Below are 13103 nucleotides of genomic sequence, written 5' to 3' on the forward strand. Positions count from 1 at the left end.
CCAAACCTAAGCCATTAGGAAGCAACCAGGTGAATGACCACTACAGACTGTTAATTTCAGTAGGCAGAATAAGAACCAAATCGGAGCAGGCATACAAAAAGTAGGAAAAGAAAATGATTAAATGCTTTTAATATTTTATTTTTTTAAATACGAAATTTAAAGTGCTTTTCCCCCCTTCCTCTGACCAACTTATTGCACAAAACAAACACCACAGTGAGGGCATGTTTGGATGACCTCAAGGATTGCTATCCAACTTCCACTCAGTCACTTATAAAGCATAATATAAGACATAATATATAAAGTCTAAAAGCAACATCATATTAGTAACACAAAAGACATTAGAAAGTGCATTAGAATTAGAGCATACACAGAGAGATAGTCTATTGCACGCATACCAACAAAGAAAAAAAGAGTAAACTAAGGTGCATGACGTGAGAGCCACCTGGTCAAAACGCGGACCGAATAACTAATATGGGATTTCCCACTTCTAATGCGGTACCAAACCGCCATCTTCACCAGCTGTAATTTTGCGGCAGTGGGTCTGTGTGTGTGTGTGTGTGTCGGGGGTGAGGGTGCTCGGGCTTCAGGTTAAGTAGTGGACCAGCAGAAGGAGAGCTGGCAGAGATAAGTTGTGTTGAGGCCGTTGTGTCGTCTGGTTCACTCGTGGTCCTCCCAGTCCTCCAGCACTCTGCTCAGCTGGGACGGGTCCAGATGGAAGAGCACATACAGCTCCCTCTCCCACCTCAGGGGGGCGCTCCGCTTCAGCAGGGAGCGCTTCGAGGAGAGCTCAGCAGTCACCTGCTGCAGCTGCTTGAAGAAGGAGGCAGTCTGCTTCTCCAACTCTTGCATGGTTTCAGACATGTCCTGAGAGAGAAAGAGAAAGAGAGAGACTGGGCAAAAGATTGACTGTGATTGCAAATAAAAATGTATCGGACAGATCTTAGTTTATGTGATTTAATGTTCAAAATTCACATTAAAATGCTAGAGGGAAATCCAGCTACTAATGCACAGGTGAGGAGCCAGCAGCAGCAATAAGCACGTACCTGCGGGGACAGCTGCACCTGCCCGGCCTCAGAGAGAGCAGTCCGCCTCAGAGCCTCATGCTCCTCCTCCAGACCAACCTGCAGACTCTGCAGTTCAGCCACGGCCAAGCCCTTAGAGCCACCCAGCTGCTGGACCTCAGCCGACTGGGCAGAGATCAAGTCTGTGAGGTCGACCAGACAGTCAAAGCAGCGGTCAGTCTCCTCAGGAGACTCCAGCATGGCCAGCAACCTGCAGGGATGGATGAGGAGTGTTCTGAAACATTGCCGGCTCCGCAGTAGTCTAAATATCATAGACTACTTCTTCTAATGCGTATTAACTACGATATTACATTTGGCTTGACTTGGATGGTCCCCCTCATTCTATGTGCTATGGGCCAGCAATCATTTCTACTTTGTTCTACTTTGTTTTAACTAGTACAGTACAACAGTATCTTTAAAGTATTGCACTGATTTATGCTATGATAATGAGTATGAAGATTTACGAAGCCATACTGGTCCGCATTCCTGTCTACTCCGTCTCCCACACAGTACCACAACAATTTTCTATCATCTATCTTCCATCATCAAACTATCCATTTACCCATTCACTCACGTCCATCCAACCATCCAGATCGATCTATCCAACTATCCATCTATTCTTCCATCCATCCATCCATCCATTAATCCTTCCTTTCACCTATCTTCTATCATCAAACTATCCATTTACCCATTCACTCACGTCCATCCAACCATCCAGATCGATCTATCCAACTATCCATCTATCCTTCCATCCATTAACCCTTCCCTTCACCTAGTATAACCTTTCCCCATCTCTGGACTCCTCGTGCCTCTCACCTCTTGACGGTGGGGTCTTTAGTGCTGAGGATGGGCTCACTCTGAGGACCGGGCACGCTCTCCTGCAGACGCCTCAGCTCCACACTTCGCCGGGACGCCCACGCGGCCTCTTCCTCCTCCAGGGTGCGCGCCAGTCGCTCCGTGCGTGTGAGGGCGGCGACGTGAGCGTCCCGCTCGGCCCCCAACAGCGCCCGCAGCAGCTCCAGCTGGGTGAGCTGGCTCAGCAGCGCCCCCCATAAGTGTTCCTGCAGAGTGGCGACGTGCTTCACCGTCTCAGCCTGATCCCGGGCGTCCGCCAGGAGCACAGGCAGGCAGAGCGCCTTGGCACAATGGTGAAGGAGGGCGAGGAGACGATCCGCTGGCACGGTAGGGGTAGCGTCGGGGTCGGGGGGCACAGACTACAAGAGGATGGGGTGAAAGGAGAAAGAAAGACTTTATTCTTTATTAAAAAAAAAAAAAAACGACTTTATTTGCACACAATAAAAACAAGCCCACATTAAAAGAAAAAAGACAGAAAGAGCAGTTACATGTGTTTCACTAGTTTGTGAAAGCAAGGATGTATCCGACTTGTCCATGTGTTTAGGGGACAGATGCATTTGTGAGATAAGGTGTGATCATCCAGCAAGTGAGAGTATGACAGTCTCTGTGTGTGTGTGTGTGTGTGTGTGGGGCTGAAACGATTCATCGAGTTACTCGAATAACTCGATTACAAAAATTACTCGAGGCAAAAATCCTGCCTCGAAGCCTCGTTAAATTCCTATGACGCGCACTATACTCGCAGGGATTTGATTGTACCACACGGACCGTTGTTCAGGAAGCACACCACTAGCGCGTGAATCGTGATACATTCTGAATTTAGCTGGCGCGATGGCGGAGTCAAGATGTCCATAAATGGCAGAGAATGTCTAAAGTTTTCAAGTAAAGTTTTGGGATCTTTACATACTCAAAAAGGAAAAGAACACAAGCCTCTGAACCGAAAACATCCACTCCATGCTGTTTCACCAAGCGTCAATAAAGTAGGCTATCTAGCCTATCTGCGCTAGCCTATGGCCTATAGCCTACAATGATGTTGGCTGATTTTTATCACATACTGTATTTGTAGCGATGTCGTGATATAATGTTTAGCTTTGATGTTTTTAAGTAGTAAACTTATTCATGTTCAATTGCAAGACAGTATGCCTAAAAAAGAACCCCTTCTTATACACACATGCATGCACCCTCATCTTCCCTCACGCACGCACGCACGCACGCACAGGTTGCTAGGTTACCATAGCAAATAGGCTCACCCCAGAAATTATTTTTTAGTAGCCTAATGGTAAAATTATTTGTTAGTAGCCTAATGGTAGGCCATTTTTTAGTAGCCTAATGGTAAAATTATTTGTTAGTAGCCTAATGGCAAATGCTGCAGGTGTAGAAATCTACATAAAACGGATATTTACTTTGATGTCAGGTCTAGATTACAGCATGAAACTTGTTGTGCATATTACATTACATTGCTTTCCCTCTTCTCCCTCCCAGCACTTCACAACATAGTATGGACAGCTTTGTCATGCACAATAGGCTGCAATTTTACAGAGCGCATTTTGAACATTATTTAATTGTTGGCACTGGCACTTATAAACACTAAATGGGTAAATTGCAATAAATGGGCTTAGTTTTGGAGCCAAATGTTGGAGTTAGAATAAATACCTCTGTGCCAATTGCTTGATCATTTTACAGCCATGTCATTTTCATTATGCATTATTTGTTTTGGTTGTTTAAAAATGCAAAAAAAAAAAGAAGATCCGATTAATCGATTGATAAAGTGCTAGATTAATCGATTACAAAAAGAATCGATAGCTGCAGCCCTATGTGTGTGTGTGTGTGTGTGTTAGGTGTGGGTCTCACCTGTGCATCGGAGCTCCTCTTTTGTGAGAGCCACTCCTTGGACGCCCTGGCTCCAGCTTCCTCTGCCCGCGCCTGCACCAGCTGTGCCTGGACCAGCAGGAAGGCCGCCTGCAGCCGCGCCAGCTCGCCCTTGTTCCTCTCCACCACATCACCCTCCTCCTTTCCATCATCCCCCTCCTCATCCAACATAGACGTTTCCTCAGCAAGGCACCTCTGCAATAATGAAATGACAGTATTTGATGAGGGCCATGGCAACAGCTAATGAGCACCAGCAACTCTTGTTATGGTGGGGCTATACTTCAACCAATTAAAAAAAGGTGAACAATTACTTTGTGTTCAATAGCTAAAAAGAGAAGAGATGTTAAAGATTAAACCTGGTCAGACTATATGAGGAATATGAGCACTAGTTAAAATCTTGTAGCTACTAACCACCACAAATGGACCAGTGGCAGAAAAATAATCAGATCTGGTACAGGTGTTTCTAATGTGTAGGCCTGTTCCCAGTGTGTGCTAATGTACTGTAGGGCTTACCTTGTAGTGACCCATAATGTTGTGGTGGTGTAGGCCTGTTCCCAGTGTGTGCTAATGTACTGTAGGGCTTACCTTGTAGTGACCCATAATGTTGTGGTGGTGTAGGCCTGTTCCCAGTGTGTGCTTAATGTACTGTAGGGCTTACCTTGTAGTGACCCATAATGTTGTGGTGGTGTAGGTCTGTTCCCAGTGTGTGCTTAATGTAATGTACTGTAGGGCTTACCTTGTAGTGACCCATAATGTTGTAGTGGTGTAGGCCTGTTCCCAGTGTGTGCTTAATGTAATGTACTGTAGGGCTTACCTTGTAGTGACCCATAATGTTGTGGAGGGCGAGCTGCACTTCCTGCAGGTACGGCTGCAGTGGGAGAAGGGAGAGCAGGGCAGCCGAGCGGCGGGAGTGGCACTCCATCTGCAGGTACTCCTGCTGCTTCTCCACATCATCACTCTCTGCAAACACGAGGCCCTGCAGCTTTTTCACCTCGCCTTGGAGGTCCTGCAGCACCACGTTAGTGGTCACGTTCTCCTTGGCGAGAGCCTTCGCCACCGCCACGGGCTCCGCTCCTCCGTCGTCCTGCTCCTGGCTCTGAGCGCTCTCAGAGAGGGCCGAGGCACCGTCAGCATACCTCTGCCCCAGACCCTGGAGCTGGAGCAGACGCTGGTGCTTCAGACGCTTCTGCTTGTGCAGGTTCTCCAGCTCCTGCTGGAGCTCCACAAGACTCTCGTCAGCAGTGTCCTCCACCACATCCACGAGCTCATCACTCTCATCTTCCTCGTTTAACTCCAGTTGCCTTGACCTCATCAGCTGTTCCAATTTCTCAAGCTCCAGCTCGGTCAGGATGGGCTTGCCCAACTCAACTAGGCTTGTGTACCCACGCTTCTCCTCCTCAGACAGAACATTCTGGGCTCCAAGACCGCAGAAGAAGCGCAGGAATTCCTGGGTTTCCGCGGTGTCATCAAACATCCAGTCAAACTCTGTGGGCTTCAGAGTAGAGGCTTCTGGATAGCCCAGGCGAAACAAAGTCTCCACAAAGTGGACCCCGCTCATTGTGCAGTTAAGCTATTTCAGTCACACACACACACGTACTCAAACACACACTGAAGAGCACAAAAGGAGGGGAATTAACTGGACCTCTGCTCTGTTGTGTGTGGATCAGTGAGTTAAAATTGTTGGAATACTTTGTTACTCACTAGTAGCAAAACAAAGAGTCTGGCTTAGAGAAGGCAACGTTTGGACACCTGCAACGTTAACTCCCAGGCACACACGGAAAGATAAACCTACACATATGCACCTAACATTAAATAACTAAATGAATCCTCTCACCTCACCGTTCGAGTAACAACATTGACATTATGACAAAACATAAACATTGTGATTATATAAGCATGGTTGTCGTGCCAGAGAAGCACACAGAACATAAACAGCAGGACATATTATTATCACGAGATTGGTTGATTTAAGCTATTTAAATCCTAAATATTTAAATGAGCAAGTCTCACAAGTTCACTTTTACATTAAGGCTAAAATGTTTAGTCAAATTTGTATTAAGGCAGTTCACTAGGCCTAAAAGGCTACAAGTGGACCTGAGGTATGATGGGCTATCTAAAACATGTTTCATAAAGATCTGAACTTTCAATTAGGCCTATAGGCTCACTGTCCTTTACAACCATCAAAAAAATTGCCAGAAGAGGATCAGTATGCATTACTATTAGACATGGGTTTTAGCCCTACTTGCAGTCTTTGTTTTAGCCCTACTTGCAGTCTTTCTGTGAAGACAGTAGGCATATATGCACTTTTGTACTAAGTTTTACTTAGGGCAGCCTGTAGGCCTAGGCTATCTGCCATTAAACTATTACCCACGACACTTACCCATTTGAATATCGAAATGCCACAGCAGTGCTAAACCTTACCTCTCAGTTGTAGACACTGTGAAAACAGGTCTACATAGTTTTAACGGTCAGTTTTCATTTGTAGGTAGCATTATCAATTGAGAATAATGAAGAGTTCATGGGATTTACAGTATAGTATTCTCTATCTATCTATGTATGTATGTATCTATCTATCTATATATATAGTATTCTATATCTAGAATATTGTGATGTAGTTTAATGGCGGTTAACTAGGCTACCTTAGCTTTAAATCACCAACCAAAAAGCGTTCTACAGTTTTGTGGTCTTCCACTGACATGACATGTTCCCTGCTTTCGCGAGCGAAAAAGACAGCCTCCCCCGTCCTTGGAAGTCAGAATCACATTTCATGTCACGGGACGCCTAACAGCGTTACAATAATAATACAGGCCTAAACGTAAGTTAAACGTTAGCGGAATCGTGAGATAAAGTTAAAGTTACTTTTAACCTAGCACGAAGCTTTCTGACATAATGTTAAGTGTTTCTGTCTTTTGCGGATTAACGCAATTTTTACGATCTTTGGCTAAGTTGCTAACTACTTGTAAACTCTACTTTCAGTAGCGTACGTTAACAGTATTGCTTCAATACCTTCAAACAGATAAAACATTTCTCCACGTTTAAAATAGGCCTACTAACATGACTGCAATGAATACCGAGACATAAATCTCTTACCTCTACAAAATCAAACTCCCGCCGTAGAAATCACTGTACGGAATGCGGGTGAGGACTAAAAGAAAAAAGCCGAAAGCCAATCCCATTTAATTCCTTTCGCCCTAACATTTCTGGTGCATTACTGCCATCTACTGATCTAATAGAGAAGTGCAGAGGGGCTCGAGAGACTTCAAAAAATACATTTTCAACTATGCTACCGTTTGACCTGCAACATTTCATGCAACATGTTTTTATATAGGTAGGCGAGGTTTATTTTCCTTTAGCCTATATTTAGAAACCTGTCCTGATGGCTGTGATGATTTTTTGGTCAATATATAATTGCCATGTTATACTGATAGTCCATTTCCATCACACAGCAAAACATTTTTCAAGAAAAAAAAATACCATAGGCCAATAGGCCTAAACATTTGCTCAAATCTTTATTTATTGATTTTCCAAAATAGTAGGCTATAATATCTGACAAATGGATCTCTTCATCTTTTGCTTTGAGTTTTGTCTGCAGCTGAATCCCCTCCTAACTGCAGGATTTCCTGTTATGTCTCTCAGTTTCTCCTCCATGTCCTTTGTTAGTTTTTCAGTTTCTTTGTTTCTTCTTCAACTTTTTGCTTGAGCCTCCTGTTTTCCTTCAACTGATTTGATAAGCACAATTTGGAGTCCTCCTGCTCTCCAAACTTTTTCTGCAGAATCTCTCTAAGCCTCATGATCTCACTCTATTACCTCTTTCAGATGCAGGTTGTCCTCAGTCAGTTTAAAGTTGACAAAATATTATTGCACATTGTCGAATGGATTCAGATATGTACAGTTAAAAACAAAATGATTCATACCCCTGGCAAATATTGATTTAATGTTGATTTTCTCTTGAGCAATATGTTGTAAAACAATGTGTTAGAAACATGGAATCCAAAAAAGAAGCGTTTTCATCTTTCTTTTTAATTGGTGTGTCCAAAATTATTCATACCCTTTTTAATCAATCACTGGAAACATCTTTATTTGCCATCACAGCTCTCAAAATGGTTCATATAATACCTACCAAGCCTTTTTCATTTCTCCACAATTATTCCAGATCGCACCTTTTTAGCAGCAATCCGGGTTTTGAGGCAGGAATCATTATTTGCCATATGGCTTATGGCTGGGCCACTTTAAAATGTTGATATTTTCTGTTTACCATTTCTTGCCTTGTTTGTCTGTATGTTTTGGATCATTGTGTGGTTTAATGGTCAAATGCCGCCTTTTGGGAGAGGTCTCTCAGCACACTGCCTGATGTTTTCCTCCAGAATCTTAATGTAGCCTCTTGTTTTACTGTTACCGTTTACTGTACTTTCAATATTCAGATGTGCCTTGAAGCGAACATCCTGATGAAAAAGGAATGTTTACGAGTCTTCTGAGTAGGAAGGGCTGGGCTTTCTCCAGCTGCTGAAGAAGGGAAAAGTTAATATTAGCGTTAAAACCTACTTGAGTCAGAAAAGGCACTGGGAGCCACCTTCTTGCTGCCTCTTTTTGGCATCTGAATGAGGAATGTGGGGGAAAAAAACAACATCAAAAAAGAACAGTGGGAAAGGTAAAAGATTGCAAAGCCATTTTATTGTACCTTTATATTGAGCCTCATTTTGAGCCACTTCCTGTTCCTGGTGGTTTGCCCAGTTGCTGCTCCAGGCAAAGGCTCAAGGGAGGGTGAAGCAGTCAAAAAGTTGATGGGACATAACTGGCCTCTGTGTCACACTGGTGCAGCAGCTCCTTTCTCAATGCCGTCACCAAGATGATATCAAAGAAGACATCCTGTGTCTCCACTGCTCTCTGCAGGATGACCTCAGAGGGAACTTGTCCATGGTTTTGAAGACAGTCTGAATCTTTGTGTTGTTTTGATATGCCTAGAGGATTGGAGTTACAGTGTTGAACTCCGAGAGGACTTTCTGAATCAACTATTGGGAGGATTCCATCATGTCGGCAGAGGCAGTTTGATGGACTTGGGGATGGACCTCCATGTGATCAGGGCTGGTATCAAGCAAAGAGGTTTGAGTGGAGGAAAGTTCCGTAGCTGTTTCCATATTTGATGACTTTTGATCAACATGTTTCTCCAGCTCTGAATCAACCATATCCATAACCTGTAAGGTCATCATCACTCGAGTGAACAGATTGGTCACATCACTAAATTTGCATGATAGGGATGTGACTTGAAGCAAATTCTTGATGGCCTCCTCTGCACAGGAGTAAACCATGCGGGAGGCTCTTAAGCTCCGCTTTGGAGCTTATTGGGCAACATCTCAGAATCTAAGACATTCATTTAAAACAAACATTCTACAACAATAATTGTTTTTATATTATTGATTGAATGGACATAATTGTTTTATTGCTTTTTCCCCCTCATTTGCATTGCTTATTTTATTAACCTATTGATTAAATTGACATTGTTGTTTATTATTGCTACTCTCCTTATTATAGTTTGACCAACATTCCAATCTGTTCCCTGTTAAATTTTAATTATTATGTTGTTTTTGTATTTGTGTGTCGCTTTGGACAAAGGCGTCTGCCAAATCCCATAACAATAACCATAACCATAAAACACTTCCGCTGGCAGGCACAGGAATGGATGTTTACATCTCCCATGGCTTCAGACTGAAAGCATGCGTCAGAGACCTCAGAGGTAACTGGTTTCCTTAAGGTTTTGCTAAGGCTCACACACAAGAATACATGGTTTATATGTGCTGTTGCTAGTTAATGCCTTTCAGTTGAGGTCATAGATAGATAGAGATAGATAGATAGATAGATAGATAGATAGATAGAAAAACTTTATTCATCCCAAAAGGCAAAATCATAGGCCCATGATATGACATTGACAAATTATCAAAATGTTAATGTTTTGTTTATAGTATTTGGCAGAGGCCTTTGTCCAAAGTGTATAAACACTTGTAAGAAATTACCTGACTTTGGACGTGGTAAAGCATAATCTCCCAAATGGGGATTTTAGCAAGACCTCACAAATACTCTTCTGAATGAATAAGCAAAAATGTCCAAATTCCTTAAAATCTCATGGAAATCCTTTCCAATATAGTTGAAGCTCTTACAGATGCAAAGACAGGGACCAATTCAATATTAATACCTGGATTTAGAATGGGATGTCATAGAAGTGTCTGGGTGCAATGGTCATGCAATACTTTCAATGACTCGATGTCCAACTTGTCAAACTTTGCAGAGCAAGTATATCACCAGATAACATTTAACTGATAGTTTTTATTGGATGAATATTTTGCTAAATGTGACATAGAAAACTTAAATTCTAAACTATTACTTTATTGTTGGTATCAGCCTTTCAGCATTGCAATGGTAAACAGGTACTTTAGTGTTTGTATCAGCCTTTCAGCACTGTAATGGTAAACATTCAGGTAGCAGGTAGACCCCATAACTGAGTATGTGTAGCCATGTACTTTGTTTCAGTGCTAGTACAACCTAAAAGAGGGTTCACAGTCTGATTTACTGATCACTACAAGATAGCACTAACAGAACATTATTTCTGGAACAATTAGTTATTTTTTCTTAGCAGAATACCAATACTATTAAGACCATGTTTAACCATATTTTATACAGATTACACATTTTATCTTAAATCTGTACCACAAAGATTAAATCCCACCCATCCCCCCAATGTGTTACACAAAATCAAAACCTTGATGAAAAAAAAAGAAATAGTGGTATTCTGTGTCCCTACAACCCAATAAAATGTACCCCAAATGGCTTAATAGGACATATGTCCATTACTAGACAAAATCATTTCCATGCTCTATCTCTATTCTTCATTTAAAATAATCACATTATGAGTTGAGTTTCTGTAATGCATTAGTACATTGTAAGTGGTCTTTCATGGAGTAATAATTTCTGCTACAGATACAATTCTGTTAAAATGACAGTGGAATAAAATAATAATCTAAATAGTTTCTTAATACATTGATCTGAACATACATCTCTATCTTTACGTACATAGTGTGCAAAGACACCTACTCTACTGTGCAAATAATATGCATGGTGAGACATGTTGACCTACAAAATCTTCTGACATTCCAGTTGACAAGTAGAGGAAGGCAGACACTTATGAAAAGAGGTGGCTACTTGGGTCGAGCTCTGTTTCCATTATGTCAGCATGAAATGTAGATGGGGAAAAGTGAAGTGAAGTCATATAAAGTCCTCTTTCAGCATGGAGCAAAAGGACAACGAGAGACAATAAAAAGAGATATGCCTGGAGAGAGAGAGAGAGAGAGAGAGAGAGAGAGAGAGAGAGAGAGAGAGAGAGAGAGAGAGAGAGAGAGAGAGAGAGAGAGAGAGAGGATCACACAATGATTGTTGTGAATGGAGTATCTGCAGTGATAAGGTGCTGGATGAGATCTTCTAGTCAGGTGAGGAAGTAACGTCATGAGTCATGTCTTGGTGGGCGCCCAGGTGAGAGGTGCCCAAACTTGGCACCGGGAACCATGATGGAGGTTTGGCTACTCAGCGCAGTGTGGTGCCAGGCATGCAGTCACACAGGGCCCTCTGCTCTGCCCGCAACACCAAGCTCTCCGTCTGAGAGGAGAGGACAGCAGAGAAGGTAGCAGAGAGGAATGGACAGAGCAAAGAGGACACGGACCGTTTTTAAGAGGAAAAACAAAAACGGAGTGATATTAGATTGCATTTGTATTTACATGACAGAACACAGACACACACACCCACACACAGTAATTAGTATCATGTGCTCTCTGTTGATAGAGCACTCCAAATTGTATGATGTCTTCCTTACATCATATCTTGTGGATTACCTTGGGAGCAATAATCTTACCCACAAGGATTACTATGGCTTCTGGTTTACAGTCCAATTGGACATCAACAAACTATGCTATAATAATAATCCATCACTTGAAGAACACATGCAGCGACTGACAAAGCAAGGTTTGCAGATAACCAACAGCCATCAAAACTCCAGTAACACAATCTGTTCAGTCCTATGGAATGAGTGTCTCACCCGGGAGTCCAGGTTAAAGGCTGTCTTCTTTAAGTCCTGCAGAGCCCTCTGCATGAATTCAAAGGCATGACAATCCACACATGGCCGGCCTAGAGAGAAGGTGCAAGTGTTGCAGGGTTACTTGCTGCACAGATTGCCTCCTGTGTCTTATTTCCTATCAGCTGTTTCCAATAACCTTTTCTGAGGCACTCTGATGTCCCACCATCAACAACTGACAGGACTAACAAGACAGTCATGCAGCGAGATTTGCATGTGTTCACCACACACTTTACCCTTAAAGTTGCTGTGAATGTGCCATTTCTTAACAGGTTAGTCGATTTGTTCAACTGTTTTTTCGTGTGCGTGAAGGCCATTTACACAGTTCATGAAAGCCAGACTGATAAACCTCATGATGTTCCTAGGCCTAGTCTAGGATAACAAAATGCATGCACTGCATGGTGCTGTTCATGGCTACACCTTGTTGTTGTAAGATGCAGAAAAAGGCCACAACCTAATACTCAGTGAAAATGGCTTACTCTCAGCAGGAATGACTGTACCAGCCTCCTGCTCGGCGCTGATCGGTCTGAGGCAGAGAAGCTGGACCGCCAGGAGCAGCATCATCGCCCGCAGAGCTGCACTCGACACCATCCCGCTACACAACATGCCACTGATTCGGATTAAGATCCTGAAAAAAATAAAAGCAAAATATGTTTGGGGTGTGGTGTGGTGCATGAACGCAATAACATTCATTCTGCAATAATAAGATAGGACCTGAGGGAAGCGTTACCTATCTGACATAATTTGCATTATGCTCACTGTTAACAGTAAAATATATATATTTCAAATCAATCACATAGGCTAAAATTTGGTAATGCATATACTAGGCTACATTATGTGCAGGACCTCCGTAGGCCCACAATAGGCCTACAAGAACAATAGGCTAATATAAAACCATATGTGTTTACCTTTCGCCTCTGATGCGGAAAGCACCTTGATGCTACTCAAACTGTCTACAACAGCTGCCGAATAGACTTATAACAACTAACCTCCGTTTTTTATAGACACTCGTGCATTGACCAAACATCCAGGTTGTCCTTTATAAATGCGTTCGCTAGTGCTTAAAATGATATATTCTGCAGTTGCCGTGTGCTCTGATTCGCCCGAAGAGATCACATGAGCATCTGCGCTGAGTGCGCTCTGATTTTGGTTAGGCTACGTTTTGGAACTGGATCTCCTGCCTTAAGACATTAAGACATGAATATTAA

General features: G+C 42.7%; 3 protein-coding genes across 7 annotated transcripts in view; all 3 read right to left on the minus strand.

Annotated features, from left to right (window-relative positions):
* poln (polymerase (DNA directed) nu) overlaps positions 1–6915 on the minus strand; it is a 115542-nt gene extending 108627 nt beyond the window's left edge. For 2 of the 3 annotated variants that reach the window (XM_042070244.1, XM_042070238.1), the window contains exon 1: positions 6873–6915. The gene's annotated coding sequence lies outside the window, so the exon portion shown is untranslated. The other variant, XM_042070239.1, reaches the window with a different exon arrangement.
* LOC121689978 (HAUS augmin-like complex subunit 3) lies at positions 123–6864 on the minus strand. 2 transcript variants are annotated; one of them, XM_042070247.1, is made up of 6 exons: positions 5484–6864; positions 4597–5390; positions 3765–3977; positions 1878–2275; positions 1044–1272; positions 123–864 (listed from the first exon to the last, which is right to left on the minus strand). In XM_042070247.1, exons 2-6 carry the CDS (start codon positions 5338–5340, stop codon positions 658–660), a joined length of 1791 nt encoding a protein of 596 aa, XP_041926181.1. In that variant the 5' UTR covers positions 5341–5390; positions 5484–6864; the 3' UTR covers positions 123–657. The 2 variants fall into 2 exon arrangements, with proteins under 2 accessions (XP_041926181.1, XP_041926180.1); XM_042070246.1 differs by having other exon boundaries at positions 4597–6864.
* A 3165-nt stretch (positions 6916–10080) lies between the features above and the next one.
* On the minus strand, positions 10081–13071 carry c18h4orf48 (chromosome 18 C4orf48 homolog). 2 transcript variants are annotated; one of them, XM_042069108.1, is made up of 4 exons: positions 12885–13071; positions 12375–12523; positions 11860–11948; positions 10081–11423 (listed from the first exon to the last, which is right to left on the minus strand). In XM_042069108.1, the coding sequence occupies exons 1-4, from the start codon at positions 12920–12922 to the stop codon at positions 11352–11354; spliced, it is 348 nt and encodes a 115-aa protein (XP_041925042.1). In that variant the 5' UTR covers positions 12923–13071; the 3' UTR covers positions 10081–11351. The 2 variants fall into 2 exon arrangements, with proteins under 2 accessions (XP_041925042.1, XP_041925043.1); XM_042069109.1 differs by having other exon boundaries at positions 12804–13017.
* Between the last annotated feature and the right edge of the window lie 32 nt (positions 13072–13103).

This window comes from Alosa sapidissima, chromosome 18 (genome assembly GCF_018492685.1).
Source record: "Alosa sapidissima isolate fAloSap1 chromosome 18, fAloSap1.pri, whole genome shotgun sequence".
NCBI classification, from domain to species: domain Eukaryota; kingdom Metazoa; phylum Chordata; class Actinopteri; order Clupeiformes; family Clupeidae; genus Alosa; species Alosa sapidissima.

Bases quoted from the DNA above. Each gene is read 5' to 3' on its own strand.
- LOC121689978 (XM_042070247.1), bottom strand. From the start codon at position 5,340: ATGAGCGGGGTCCACTTTGTGGAGACTTTGTTTCGCCTGGGCTATCCA. The intron at 3,978-4,596 runs GTAAGCCCTACA...TCATTATTGCAG, and splicing joins ACATTATGGGTCACTACAAG to AGGTGCCTTGCTGAGGAAAC. The intron at 865-1,043 runs GTACGTGCTTAT...TTTCTCTCTCAG, and splicing joins AGGTGCAGCTGTCCCCGCAG to GACATGTCTGAAACCATGCA.
- c18h4orf48 (XM_042069108.1), bottom strand. From the start codon at position 12,922: ATGTTTGGTCAATGCACGAGTGTCTATAAAAAACGGAG. The intron at 12,524-12,884 runs GTTAGTTGTTAT...TATTTTTTTCAG, and splicing joins AGTGTCTATAAAAAACGGAG to GATCTTAATCCGAATCAGTG. The intron at 11,949-12,374 runs GTAAGCCATTTT...CCTTCTCTCTAG, and splicing joins TACAGTCATTCCTGCTGAGA to GCCGGCCATGTGTGGATTGT.